Raw genomic sequence first — 11,646 nt, forward strand, 5'->3', positions numbered from 1 at the left:
GAAGTCTGCTTTCTTTTTGGCATGAATGGAGTCTGGATTAGGTGAAGCGCGGGAGTGGTATTTTCGAAAGGAGTCACTGGATATTGAACCGACACCCGAAGACCTCCTCGCCTGTTGGGGACTGGAAGAGTCAGAGGAGAACCTGCATTATTTCTTTCCGAAGCAGGCAGTAAAGTCAGCAAGCTTGGAAATGGCAGTGGAAGCAGGAGTAAAGGAAAAAGGTGCTATTGAACGGAGTTCTGGGGAAAATATAATGCGGAAAGGATTTTTTTCAAGCTCTGCTCGGCCCTCGACTATAGAAGAGGCGGGAAGGGAGTTGAACGATTCAGGAAAAGAGGGTCAAAATCAAAGTTGTTTTTCAGCATCGGCGGGTGGGGGTTCCAGGATGGCCGAGGAACCAAATGAAGGCACCTATCTTCAGTCTGATAAGCGTTCTGAGTCATTTGAGGCTGTAGAGGGAGAAGATAAGATGGAGGAAGTGGGTGGAAAGAGGAAGAAGCCCAAAATCTTCAGGAAAAAGGCGGTAAGACCTAGCTGTGTTTTTGGAGTGGATATCCACATAGACCGGGTGCTGGAAGCATCGGAAACCCTTCTAGTTGGCAGAGTCCGTGGAAGGAAGTTCTCGGTGGCCTTCATCAAGCAATGGGCTCTGGCTGAATGGAAAGAAGCTCTGGGACAACCAGAAGAGATCAAGATGCTTGACAGAGGCTGGTTCTGTCTTCGGTTTGGGCAAAAGGAGCATGTCGAATGGGTGTTGGCAAAGCACTGGAGCCTAGGGAAGAGGCCTATCTTATTCAGGAAATGGTCGCCTCTCTTTGATGCCCAGAAAGAAAAAACAGAGGAGTTTCCAGTCTGGGTCAAACTAATGGGTCTCCCTATTCAATTCTGGACTGACTCGGCTTTCTCCTCAATCGGAAACACTCTGGGTAAGTTTCTTGACTCAGATAAATCCTATTTATACACTCATGACTGGAGCGCTGCCCGCCTTATGGTAAGTTTAAACCCCAAAGAAGGTCTAGCGGATGATATGCTTCTGAAGTATCGTGGTCTAGAGTTTATCCAGACCCTAGACTATGAAAACCTTCCTTTTAGATGTCATCGATGTCAAGTTTATGGACATCTGGCTCGGGAATGCCCTCTTGGCCATCGTCGTCGTCGAAGGCAGAGGAAAAATGGGATTAAGATAGAGGAAAAGGAAAAAATGAAGATTACTGCTCAGAAGGAAGAGGTTCAGTTCAAGGAGGCTGAAGTCTTGGCAAGCGTTCAGGAGATGGGTCCGGAGCTCATGGGGGGAATTGGAATCGTTCAGCCTGAGGTGACAGCGAGTGCTGTTGTATCAACTCAGCTCTCTACAGTTGGCTTCTCAGTAGTCCCTGCAATGGATGAATCGAATCAGGCTTGTCCCCTCCCCCCTCAATACTCCTCCCCTCACTTTTCAAGCGTTCTGCATGTGTCGTGTAGTGGCGAGGTAGGTCTGTTATGTCAACTCTCAAACGATATGACATACCTGAATAAGGGACTAAACCCAACTGATAGTGTTCTAATGTCGGTTCCATCCCCTCCTTCTCACGGCTCTACGCATTCTGGAGATGGAGGCCGTGAATCCCATTACAATCTAAGGCCTTTAGCCACCAGGAAAGGAAAAGGGCTGGTAGTAGGCGGTTTGGCAATGGATGAGGTGTCCATAGGTCTGAGGAAGTTAAGAGGGAGGAAGTCGGATTTGTCGAAGGCAAAGCTGAAGGCTATCATTGATATTGCTGGAGGGAAGCAGTTGTCCCTGCCAGGGGTGCTTAGAGCAAAGCAATCACCCCCTGAGGTTTTTAGATGATCATTTTATCCTATAACTGCAGGGGTCTTGCTAGTATCCCCAAAAAACTAGCTCTGAAGGATCTGGTCAGGTCTAACAAACCTGATATTCTTTTTCTTCAGGAAACTCTTGGGAAAGGAGATGAAATTATAGGCTGTCTTCATAAGCTTCTGCCGGGTTGGAGTTTTCATGCAATGGATGCAAATGGTCATTCAGGAGGTGTGGTTTTGGGGTTTAACGTGAAGGTAGTGCGTGAAATCTCTTCCTGGGGATCAGAAAACGTTTTGGCGGTGGAACTTTTCTCCAACGAACTCTGTATTCCCTTTCTTTTTCTGAATATCTATGGTCCTATTTCGGAGCGGGAGAAGTTCTGGAACTCTTTCTTCGCTAAGTCTTTTTTGGCGCATCCAAATCTTATTATTGGTGGAGACTTCAATTTTTCTCTGGGCCTGACTGAATCTTGGGGGGTCAATGCTAGAGCGGACCCCCTCTCTGCTTTCTTCCATCAGAAATTGGCCTCGTCGCCTCTTGTTGATGTTATCCCTTCAAAGCTGCGTCCCACTTGGAGGAACCGCAGAATTGGAGATGACTGGATTGGGAAGAAACTAGATCGTTTCTTAATAAGTGATCTGCTGGCTGAGAAACTACAGGCGTTAAGGCATTGGGTTGGAGAGGGTGGCCTCTCAGATCACTTACCGGTTTTCCTGGAAGTGAAAGGTGATCTATCTAAGCCAAGTATCCCTTTCAAATTTAATTCCTCTTGGATTTTGGATGCATCATACACTAGTCTTTTTCATAAAACTTGGAGGAAAGCTATGGTCAATGAAAATGAGAATCGAAGTCAACTGTTTATGGAAAATTTATTAAGGATGAAGGCCGCTTCAAAACTCTGGGCTCTACAAAAGAAGCTGAAGGAAGAAGAATTAATGCAAGCGGTTAACTCAGAACTTGCCCTTCTTGAAGATCTAGATAGTCTGGGCTATGGTACAGGTGAATCTCGATCGAGGATTCATGAGTTGGAAATGGAAAGAAGGAGAATTCTGTAGCTCAGGGAGCAAAGCTGGCGTCTTAAAAGCAGAGCGATCTGGTTACAGGCAGGGGATGAAAATTCCAAGTTTTTTCAGAATTATGCTAAAGGGAGAAAAAACTCAAACACAATATGGGAAATGAAGAAAGCAAATGGTGATTTAGCGCTTTCTTGCAAAGAGTTGGCCATTGAGGGGGTTAATTATTTCAAACACCTCTTTAAAGCTCCAAGCGAAGCTTCAATTGCAAAAGTTATAAGGGTTGCCCAGATTTTCCCATGATTTATAGAGGAGGAAGACAATGACTCTCTCATGGCACCTATTTCTAAAGAGGAGGTTGCAAGCGTCCTCAAATCGATGCAAAAGGACAAAAGTCCCGGGCCGGATGGCTGGATAGTTGAATTCTTCCAGCATTTCTTTGAATTCATTGGTGATGAGTTAGTGGAGGTAGTGGAAGAATCCAGGCGTTCAGGTTCTATCTATCAACCCTTTAATGCTACATTTCTAACACTCATTCCCAAATCTGATCTCCCAGGTTCTTTTGGCGATTTCAGGCCCATTTCTCTGTGTACATGTGTTTACAAAATTATTGCTAAAATCATTGCTGTCAGGCTAAAACCCTTCCTTTCTAAAAATGTTTCTCCGGAGCAGTTTGGCTTTTTAGATGGCAGGCAAATTCATGAAGCTGTGGGAGTTGCCCAAGAAACGCTCCACAGTCTTAAAGTTGGAAAGAAAAAAGGAGTCGTTGTGAAAATAGATTTATCGAAGGCTTACGATAGAATCAGCTGGCTATATCTGAGACTTTTGTTAACTCATCTGGGGTTCAGATTCGAATTTGTAAGATGGATTATGAGCTGTGTTTCGTCTTCTTCCATAGTTGTTCTGATTAATGGAGCAGCCTCCAGTTTCTTTAGCCCTGAACGTGGCCTGCGCCAAGGCTGTCCGCTCTCTCCCCTCTTGTTTTTGCTGGCAGCAGACGGAATCAGTCGTTTGATCCATGAAGCAAAAAGACAAGGATTTCTGAAAGGAATCGAAGTTGCTCCAAATTTCTGGGTCACTCACCTTCTCTTCGTGGATGATATAATACTCTTCAGCAATGGCAGCCTCGAAGACTGTAGGATGCTCAAGAGGATCTTGGACCTCTTTCTGAAAGCGACTGGCCTCTGCATAAATGAGAGAAAATCTACTCTTACTTGCTCAGGTCTGGCTAGAGAGGAGGTGCGCAGAGTGGCTTTGGTTCTGAATTTTGAAGTTAAATCGCTGGAGGATTCTTTCAAATATCTGGGGTTCTATCTGAAACCAGATAATTATAGGATAAAATATTGGCAGTGGATCCTTGTAAAATTGGATTCGAAACTGAAACAATGGAGCCATAAGTGGCTCTCTCATGCAAGTAGGCTTGTTTTAATTAAATCAGTTCTGATGGCAATCCCAGTCTATTGGCGAGGCTGACATGGGTGCCCAAAGGAATCCTAAATTCTATTGAGAAATTATGCAGCAGTTTTCTGTGGGCAGGGTCCAAGTCTGAGAGAGTTACCCCATGGATCGCTTGGGACAAAATAGCCCGCCCTAAAGAGTGGGGAGGTTGGGGTATAAAAAACCTTGCTAGTTTCTCCCAATCACTTGCAGCAAAGTTGGCTTGGAGGATCATTACTACGGAAAATTTGTGGACTGTTGTGACTAAAAGGAAATATATAGATCCATTATCAACGCTAGATTGGATTAGACTGCCGCAAAAGTCATCCAAAAATTCCTCGGTGGTCTGGAAAGCAGTGGTTGCATCTGTTAACATCATAGAGAAGGGTTTGGCATGGTATGTGGGAGATGGAACTCAGATCCGTTTGGGGCGAGATCCTTGGATTGGCTGTTCTGAGGGATTTACTCTATCTCAGGGATTGGTTGCGGCTTTAAAAGACAAAGGTCTATACACTCTAAACCAGGTAGCTGATCCTCGGGCCTCTTCCATTTGGAATCAAGGGTGGCTTCAAGGAAGAGACTTAGATTTGACCGATGATAGGCTGGAGGAATGGAACAGGTATACAAGGGACCTCCTCAATTCCTTAGTTAGGCTTTCTGACTCCCTGGACGAGCCAAAATGGGTTTTTGCTCAGAATGGTTTTTATTCTCCAAAGACAGGTTACAAATGGATGATGTCTCAAAATGGTTGGGAGAATCCGGATTGGTGGACTAAATCGTTATGGAAGTTAAAAGGACCAGCTAAATCAATTTTTTTTTTTCTGCTGTGTCCTATTCCAGAAAGTTCCTACGTGGGATTTCCTTCAAAGAAGAGGTAGGATTGGTCCTGGCAGATGTTCACTGTGTAAAGACAGTGCTGAAATAGTTCAGCATTTATTTCTCTTTTGCCCTTTTAATTCCAGCCTTTGGGCAGCAATGCTAAGTATGATAAATGTCCCTCATAGATGGGAACGACAAGGGCTCTTAGAGGCCTGGCAGAGATGGTGGAATGATTCCTCAAACGAAAGAGAAAGAACCATTCCGTTACTCATTACATGGGGGACTTGGCTAGCTAGAAATCAAGTTATTTTCAAGGACTCTGCCTTCCCTATTGGAAGACTTGACGTTGAAGGAGCTGCCATTTATGAAAGTATTAATATACCTCAAGCTCTTAATCCTTCCAGAGCTGTTTGTCAAGAACTCATTAGATACTCTATGCTCTGGGCTCATTTTGATGGGGCTTCGGATATTAATGGTCGATGTCAGGATGGCTTGATCATCCACTTTTCTGAGGAGAAGGTTGTTAAAGCTTCAATAGGTCTGGGATAGGGTTCAAATAATTTTGCCGAATTGAAATCCCTTCATCTCCTCCTCAGCTGGCTTATTCTTAGAAATGTGAGAGAAGCTCAGCTTTTCGGGGACTCCATGAATGTGGTGAAGTGGTTTAACGGGGCTCAGCGTTGCAGCAATCTTACTCTGTTTCCTCTGTTCAGAGAAGTTTCTCGCCTTAGGAATCGCTTCATGGAGATCTCTCTTAGTCATATCTACCGGGAAAGGAATTCTGCCCGGACCGTCTTTCTAAAGAAGGAGTTGAACTTGAGATGGGGTCGTGGTCTGTCTCGGAGGTTGAAAATGGGGTGGTTCGATCTGTCGAACAACCCATCTTTGCTTAACTTATCTTCTCGTTTCTTCGGTTCCTGTAAATAATCGCTTTGTTTTTCTGCTCTTTTCCTTGTTCTTCTACTCTCTGTTTTTCCCTGCCGGCTTCTTGGGCTGTTTTCCCTATTTGTGGATGCCCGGGCAGCGGTTTCAGTTTTTTCTCTGTAGCGGTTTCAGAATCCTCAAAGTGTTTACTGTGGATCTCTGTGGCCTTAAACTCAGATCACACTATGGTTGTTCTTCCATTGAACATGTTTCCAGCGAAGCGTGTGGATTTGGAGGAGGTTTTCCCTCTTGCGGTGGCTTGCTTTGTTTTAGCAGCGAGCAGGCTTGGCAGTAGTCCAGCGAAGCATGTGGATTTGGAGGAGGTTTTCCTTCTTGCGGTGGCTTGCTCTGTTTTATCAGTGAGCAGGTTTGGCAGTAGGCTGAGACTTTCCCCGCTTGCTGGTGGATACAGTCTCGGCGTTATGCTTACATATTTTATGTAACCCCTTTTTTTTAATAAAAGGATGGTCTTTTTCTGTGGAAAAAGAAGAAACTCGACGTTTTTCAAATTTAGGGAGTTTGAAGAAAAACTAAAGAAAACTCCATGGTTGTCCTTTTTGTAAATTTGTGTCTCCCAAGCCCGAAAAAGTATAAAATAATACTTGAGAGAACCGCTTGATCATTATGATCAAGGAGTACTTTTCATAATTAGTGTCTTCAATCCGAAAAAGTAAAAAAGTGATCAAGGACACGTCGTTTTATAACCAATATCGAACTTGAAATGACAAAAGCCTGACAATCTTTTCATGTTTATACGGTCAGAAAAGAGCTGTAAGTGGACCGTCGTTTTTTTAACGAGCTTAAAAAGAAAAACTTGGCAATCTTTTCATATTTTACGAGTCAGAAAAGAGCTTAAAGAGGACTCAAATGTTTTTTGTTGAAAATGATCAATTTTGCCTGAAAAATCCGATATTCTGCACAAAAACTCAAACATTACTCATACCTGTTTAAAATAAATAAAAATGCATCAAAAAGTTACATTTTTAAAGTTAAAAATAAACAAATTAAAAATTCATTTATTCAAAAAAGCTTATAAAAAGGGCTTTTGTAAATTCATTTTTACCGTTTGACTTCAGAGTGAGAAAAGAGAGATTTTGGGTAAGAAACTTCCTGTGAAGATTGCGGAAAATCCGTTTGTTGGAAACGAAAACCGTCACCTCTAGGTAATCCACATCACTTTAATCTTGTATTTCAACTATTTGAATTTTGTTTTTAGGCTTCTATTTTGATTTTAAGGAAAAAATTAGTTTAAAATACCGCTCGTGGGGGTCCGCAGGCACAACATGCGAAACTTGCGGACCCTGACTTTTTCCTACAGAGGAAAGAGCCGGGGGCCCACACTTGCTGCTTGGGCAGAGTGCATCCCTACGCACTGTCCCTAATTGGAGAGTGTGGACCCTACGACATAGGTTTTACAACTTCAATTTTTTCAATTTCCGCCCAAAACTTTGAATTAAAATGTTATAATTCCACCTTCTCTTTCAATGTAGGATATACACCATGCTCAGTTGGTGGGAAGGGGAGCACGAAGATGTGGACCTTTCCACAATTAATCATCAACCTTCAATAGATGCATTGAAGGCATGCGAGCTATTTAATTTCTGGGCCATACCTGGCATGAGGGCCCAAGTAGACTTTTTGCAGTGGCCGGTGGACAAATGGAATATATAGGACTAGTGTTTCATTATTGGTGGCCACCAACTCAAAATGGAACCAGAGGAAATTTACTTCTTGATTAGTTTTCCCAAGAGAGGTGAACAATTGACTCTATTCGGGACTAGGCCAGGTGGCCAGTTTGTCGATAGTCTCCGGCTAGAGTTTTGTAATGACCAAACAAAGGACAAAGGGATTGATATCAAAACCATCTCCCATCCTGAACTTAATGTGATTGCATTTACTGTCACCAGACTCTGCGGAAGCGTAGCACTGCATGTAGCCATTGGATCCCAAATGCAAATGGCAGTAGACTGTTATCGAGGCACCATCTTCAACTAGTGCGAAGCTGTGTTGGCTAATGTAAAAGGCCAACTGACTAGAGCAAAGAACGAACAACTAAAAAACTTTGGATATGGTTTCTTAGTTGTGAGCTTTGGTCTAGAGAGGGTCCCGATGTTGGTCCCACAGCAACTTTCTATTGGAGCTGGACTTCCCCAAGAGCCCAAGCTGATGCGTTGGGTTGCAGTTATGGCCCATCATCCTGAGGAGGGTTCAGAGGTTGTTCGATTTCCTCCTGAGTATTTTCATTGGTTGGAGAACCAAGTTTTCACGATTCAGGATTTTCCTTATGCTGGGATGGATTATCGTGGTGACCCAGACATGGCTCTTCCACCAGGAGAGCAATGGGATGACTCAGGTAAAATCATTCTCAACATTTTCTAATTTATTTTTATTTTTTGTTTTTAAATCGTCCAAAACTGATAGTAAAAAGTTTCAAATGCAGATGTAGGTCCACGGCGACTAGCCACTCTCCGACCCTATGAGAGGAGACACCCAGCTGCAGCAGTACCAGCCCCATGGGACGAATCTACAGAGACCCTGGCTGAATTGGAAAACCATCTAGAGCGTTTGACAACAGATATTCCAGAGACTAGCATAGATGACATTCCTCTTAGGTTACAACGCTATGTGATTGGGGTCCCAGGACCTTTCAGGAGGTTCCTTTGTAGGGTGGCCCGAGTAGTGGTTTCTTATCGTGATCATCACCAGTGATAGGATGATTGCCTTTTGTAGACTCATATGACATTTTTGCTTTTTTTACTATCATTTTTGCCAATCATAAGGTGTTTTTCAACCTATGATCGAAGACAATGTATATTTGACACACTTCTATGCTATGCTATATCACTATTACTGGCTATCTTGTAAAACATGTTATGGAATGTTTTTAAATTTACTGTTTGGTTATTGCAAATGTCTATTTAACATTCGAGAAGCAATTGCATCTACTAATGTATTTAAATATCTTGGAATATGCTGATATTCAATATAGTCAAATTCATGTTCCAAGAGACGAACTCTCAAAAATAATCTTAATAACACTGGATTTCTAATGGCATAAACTCTATTAAGCTGCAATACAACGAGTTCAGAATCTAACCTCACAATCAAACTCTGAATCCCAAATGAAATGGATTCAAATAATAACTCAATCACTGCACTATACTCTGCAATGTTGTTCGTTGTTTGATCGAGGCTTACCCCATGCATAGATACCAACTCATCAGAGGGTGAATAGATAACCCAAGCTGCGGAAGAAATGTTTCGTGTATTACGACAAGCACCATCAACAAAACCAATGTATGTTTGAAGAGACGTCGACATCTGAAATATCAAGAGTAAAATCAAGATAAGCAGGAATAATGACAAAAACACTCTCTAAACTAAGCAAACTTTTCTAATCTAAAACACAGCAGCTAGAAAGAAACTAATCTAACTAAAATCTCCACACCCAGATTTAAGCATAATATCTCTTCAGATAAAGACCATTTCTGGGTTTACCTAAAGAGACACCGTCAAAATCTACCAATTCATAGGCCCCTTTCACCAGCTTTCGCTTAACAACATAAGGACCATGCCACATAGGTACGAATTTTCCAGCCCCTAGCTTATCATTTGCTTGATCGTATAGTAAGACTAGGTCTCCTTCCGAAAAATTATGAGGTGTAACAGTTCGATCATACTAAGCTTTAATTCGTTTGGCATGAGTTTCGATTGCTAGTGCAACATCACGTCGATTCTCATCTAGTTGAGCCAAGTACAAGAAACATTTCTCCTCTTCAGAAGTGGCTGGGAGTAACTCTATGGCTATTTGTAATGATGGGATTTCACATTCAATGGGTAACATAGCTTCCAAACCGTAAACTAGTTGGAAAGGAGTGAAACCAGTTGATGTTTTTACTGAGGTTTGATACGCCCAAAGCGCTGAAAATAACATGTTATTCCAGTTCGACCTATGAATACCAATGATTCGTCGGATCATAATGACTAGAACTTTGTTGATGGCTTCAACTAGACCATTAGCCTGTGGGTAATATGGAGTAGAACTATCATGACGTAGGCCAAGTTGATCTGTTAGTTCAGTCATCATGATGTTTCAAAAATGATGCCCATGATCAGTGATAATCGCTTGTGGAACACTGAATCTAGTAATTATATGATTGAAAATGAAAATTGCAGCAGTTTTGCCATCTGCCGAAAATGTAGGCATCGCCTCGGCCCACTTGGTAAAATAATCTACCGCAAGGATGATATATGCATGCCCCTCGGCCGAGTGAGGGTTACATGTAATAAAGTCGATACCCCACTTTGCAAAAGGACCGACAGTAATTATAGGGTGGAGAGGAGTAGGTGGAGCATGCATCTTTCGATCAAAAAATTGAAAATTGTGGCATTTTCAGACCGCGTAAATACAATCTTTAAATAAAGATGGCCAGAAATAGCTAGCACGCAATATCTTTTGGGCTATGGCATACCTAGACATATGACCGCCACATGCTCCAGAGTGACAGTCATTTAGAACCTTTTCAGCTTCCTCGTGAGTTAAACAACGTCGAAAAATAGAGTCCACCCCATGACGATAGAGTGTATCTCCAATAATCTTGTATTGTTGGGATTGGAAATGTATTTTCCGTCACTGAGATCGTGAAATTTCAGGCTGAAAATATTGGGTTTGGAGATATTCTATGATATATCCATACCATGGATCAAGAGTGCTGATAAGAAACAAGGATTTGTCCGCAATGGGCTCTTCCGCCACAGTTTCAGTATCAGCACACGGGAAGTCACACATCAACTCTACAAAAACTAAAGATTTCTTTGACTTAGATTTTTCAAATTCCAAGTCAAATTCCTGCACGATAACAATCCATTTGGAATACTTGTCCCCTAGAAATTGTTTGGTAAAAATATAGATCATAGGGTTAGAGTCAGAAATTACGGTAGTTTTGCATAGTAAGATGTAATGACAAAATCTTTGGACAGCTTGAACAACTGCCAAAGCCAATTTCTCCACATGTGAATATTTTAGCTCAGTCGGATTCAAAGTTCGACTAAGGTAGTAAATCACATGTTCATTACCAATTTCATGATCTTCCTGAACTGACACCATTCCGATGGTGGAATGAGAGGCAGCGAGATATAAGAAGTAATCCTGGTTGTAGTTGGGAGGATGCAATAACGGTGCATGGGTCAACACGTGTTTAAGTGCATCAAAAGATTTTTCAGCTATCTAATCCCAAAAGAATGGAGTATTCCGTTTCAACAACCTAGTAAAACCCTTTGTTATCTTGGCGTAGTTAGGAATGAATCGACGTAAAAAGTTTGCTTTCCCTTGCAAACTTTGGAGTTGGTGAAGAGTCGAAGGAGGAGGCAGTTTGACAATAGCTTCAACCTTCGAGGGATTGAAACGAATGCTAGCTTTTGAAACAACAAATCCCAGTAAATGACCCATTTCTATACAGAAAACACATTTTTGTGGATTCAACCTAATTCGATAATGCCTACATCTCATAAAGATCACTCGTAAATGAGTGAGATGATCGGCTCTACGTAATGAATGGGCAGGTAAATCATCGAGATAAGGTTGCACAATGTGCTTGATGTCATGAAACGCGTAAGACATAGCTCTTTGAAAAGTTGCTCCGGTGTTTTTCAATC

The 11,646-nt window shown here is 42.2% G+C and overlaps 1 protein-coding gene across 1 annotated transcript; it reads left to right on the forward strand.

The window, feature by feature from the left end:
• Positions 1-3,144: 3,144 nt before the first annotated feature.
• On the forward strand, positions 3,145-5,616 carry LOC149225189 (uncharacterized). Its single transcript, XM_089379886.1, has 3 exons — positions 3,145-4,225; positions 4,348-5,122; positions 5,211-5,616. Exons 1-3 carry the CDS (start codon positions 3,145-3,147, stop codon positions 5,614-5,616), a joined length of 2,262 nt encoding a protein of 753 aa, XP_089236012.1.
• Positions 5,617-11,646: the final 6,030 nt, after the last annotated feature.

This window comes from Pinus tabuliformis, chromosome J (assembly GCF_031772625.1).
Source record: "Pinus tabuliformis cultivar Carrire ecotype Pingquan chromosome J, CPIR1, whole genome shotgun sequence".
Taxonomy (NCBI): domain Eukaryota; kingdom Viridiplantae; phylum Streptophyta; class Pinopsida; order Pinales; family Pinaceae; genus Pinus; species Pinus tabuliformis.

Coding starts and splice junctions, on each gene's coding strand:
- LOC149225189 (XM_089379886.1), top strand. CDS start 3,145: ATGGCACCTATTTCTAAAGAGGAGGTTGCAAGCGTCCTCAAATCGATG. Junction 4,226..4,347: donor TAAGTGGCTCTCTCATGCAA/GTAGGCTTGTTT, acceptor TTCTGTGGGCAG/GGTCCAAGTCTGAGAGAGTT. Junction 5,123..5,210: donor GGATTTCCTTCAAAGAAGAG/GTAGGATTGGTC, acceptor TTTTAATTCCAG/CCTTTGGGCAGCAATGCTAA.